Source organism: Colletotrichum siamense (assembly GCF_013390195.1).
Source record: "Colletotrichum siamense strain Cg363 chromosome Unknown KSG_Cg363_contig04, whole genome shotgun sequence".
Lineage (NCBI taxonomy): Eukaryota > Fungi > Ascomycota > Sordariomycetes > Glomerellales > Glomerellaceae > Colletotrichum > Colletotrichum siamense.
The window spans coordinates 2761257-2764131 of record NW_023501017.1 but is presented as its reverse complement, the minus strand read 5'-3'; the positions used below and the strand labels follow the sequence as shown (position 1 = coordinate 2764131).

The 2875-nt window shown below is 54.4% G+C and overlaps 1 protein-coding gene across 1 annotated transcript; it reads left to right on the top strand.

Annotated features, from left to right (window-relative positions):
* Positions 1-308: 308 nt before the first annotated feature.
* Positions 309-1676, top strand: CGCS363_v006673 (uncharacterized protein; the record flags this gene model as incomplete). Its single annotated transcript, XM_036638522.1, has 3 exons — positions 309-606; positions 660-1538; positions 1597-1676. The coding sequence occupies 3 exons, from the start codon at positions 309-311 to the stop codon at positions 1674-1676; spliced, it is 1257 nt and encodes a 418-aa protein (XP_036496379.1).
* Positions 1677-2875: the final 1199 nt, after the last annotated feature.

Genomic DNA, 2875 nt, shown 5'->3' with positions numbered 1-2875 from the left:
TGAGGAAGCGGGAAGACCAGGGGCCCAGACGACACAACAGAAAAAGAAGACGTATAACCTAGAGACAACCCAGATCCATCGCGGACGGATAGAAGTTGATAATCAGGGTCTGACCCGTTGTCGATGACTCGTCTCGTCTCTCCTTTCCCGATCATCAACATACCTCGCCCCCAAACTTCCTTCACCATTCTTCATCGATAAGATCTCCGCAGGTGCCAGGTCCTCATTGCCCTTCAGACATCGTCGTCTTTGGATCACCTACCTCGTCGACACCTCACACAACCTCATCATCATCAACATCAGGCAAGATGTTTGTTGGCTTACAAGAACACCGGCACGGCATGGACAGACTACCTCCGCCAAGCAGCCTCACTCAAGCCCGCAACGACGACGTGCCCAGGGTTCTCCCAAGTCTCTCCTCCTCCTTCGGCTACGATGACAGAATGGACGTCGATGTCCGCTACGACTCGAAGCAGCAGCCCTCATCAACGGGCCAGCGCCACGAAGTGGAAGTCGCAACCACACTCGCCTCCATGGCATCTTTCAACCTCAAGTCACCCACGCTCCCCTCACCCACACAAAGCTTCTCATCAGTAAAGTCAGAAGGTAGGGAAAGCCCTCTCTCACTCAAGGCAGGAACCGACGGCTCACACGTCAAGTCTCAGATATGACGAGATCAACAAACTCTCAGTTCTCCTCTCCTGAACCAAGATCGCCAGACCTCCTTCCGTCTGTCTCCTCTCAGCTCTCCTTCACCTCCAAAGACGGCAGTTTCTCGTCCTCCTCGGCCAACGCCCAAATCACCCTCCCACGCCTCCGCGAACTCGACCTCCGCCTCCCGGACCCAGAATTCCCCCCTCAACCGCCAAACTCGGCAACCTTCATGACCCCCCTGACGGGTCCCCGTAGAACCTCTCTCGAGTCCATCAACTCCTTCCCAGAATCCCGCATCGACATCCCCAGCCCAACCGCCTACCGCATGCCCATCCCGCCTATGGCCTACCCAGACGCCCTCCCCTCCCCAACAACAAGCCAGCACCAGCATCACCGCCACCCCCTCTCGCCCCCCATCGTCGGTCGTCGCCTCACGAACCGCCTCCCCGTGACTCTCCGCACCGGCGGCTCCTCTCCCTCCCGCCGCCCCCGCCGCTCTCCCACCGGCTCCCGCTGCAACGTAAAATACACCATCCAGCAGGTCGACTTCATCGACTACTTCCGCGTCGACCACCACCTCTCCTGGAAGGAGGTCGAGGCCAAGTACGCCTCCGTCTTCCCCGAGGACGCCGCAAAGGGCCACAAGCGCGGGCCCCAGGGGCTCCAGGGCGTCTACTACCGCAAGAACAAGCAGATCCCCGCCACGGACCAGAACAACCTCTTCGTCTTCGACGAGGACGACAACCCGCGCACCTTCCAGTGCGACGTTCGCGAGCAGGGCAAGAAGATGAACAACTCCATCGGCCTGCTCGCCATGCATCCCGAGCGCGCCATCACCTACTCCTGGGTCTCGGAGGAGCACAAGAGGCAGTACGAGAAAGTTGGTATGTTTACGTTGACTCTAATTACAAAGCAAGCCATAAAAGCTAACATCAACCGCAGGTCGTGCGAGACAAGCCCAGCTCGACGCCGCAGAGCAACGCAAGAAGCGCAGGCGAGCCATCCAAAACAGCCGTCTCTAGCTTCTCTTCTCTGCGTACTACTTCTCTTCTTCCGTTACGAGATTTTGCTTTTTTCTTTCTCTTGCGTTCTTATGACAGATATCCCAAACCCCCTTCAATTCTGGTCTCCTTCTCCCTTTTCCACATCTTCACACAAGACTTTACACCAGGGGCCACAATCAAAATCACACGTCACAAAAAAGGATACACAAAAATCAGGTTATTAGTGTGTAATCTCTAAAAGAGCCATCATTTTCCTTTTCTTTTTACCCCGCGAGCGAAAAGCCAAAAGCACTAAAAGTCATAAAAAACACACTGTGGTCGTGTACGATGATGAAGAATCAAGGGGGTGCTTGTTTTCGGCAGGGAGTTTTGATCCTTTACATCGTCTGCTTTCCTCTTCTATTCGGCTCTCTCCCCGGTAGAGATCACAACGTTTCTTTGGAGTGCAAGGGTACATGGGCTGGCACCTCCATAGGTCGCCGCCTGAAGTTCATTTGCCTCCTTTTTTTTTCTTTGTCTTTTATTGGGATGCCGAGACGACGGGGACGGGACTCATGGGAATTCACGGTGGGAAACGAAATGAAAAAAACCGGAGTTGCTACATTTGGAAGGGGAGGCAGGTGTCATGGGCAAAACGAGATACCAGGCGCGCGTCGGGAGGCCCGGGGGGAAGGCCGTGGTCAGCTTGTCTGACTTGATTTTCTCTTATTGTCTGTTTTCAAACACTATCAAAGGGGTCCAACCTTTTCTTACATCTTAAGGGGCGATTCGCCTCAGGGATTATGATATACGAAGTGTGTTTCTCTGCATTCACGATGGTCTTGCTTTTCCTGCGGGGGGAGCGGAGGAGGTTGGGGGCGGGTTGGAAGCCCCGTCTGTACATGTCTCTTACGGGGTTGGCCATTGTTGCCGTCCTGGTTGTATATAGAAACCATCTTTCCCACCCCGGACAAGGGTAGGATAATAGTAGATTTAGACGAACACAGGGAGCGCCTCAAGATGCTCAATACTGAAATACTCGAAACCGAACCAAGCGAACCTCCACTCCTTGTGTGCTCAGATTGATTAATGGGTCAGCTGAACGACTTTCCCTTTGTGATCTCCTGGATTGTAAGAGAGAACCCGCTTAGACTGGGGCTTTGGTGGGAGTTGGGGGAGCAGATCATCATGCGGCTGCTTTTTCGTCGACGTCTGTGCCCCCCATTGTCCTGGGCTTG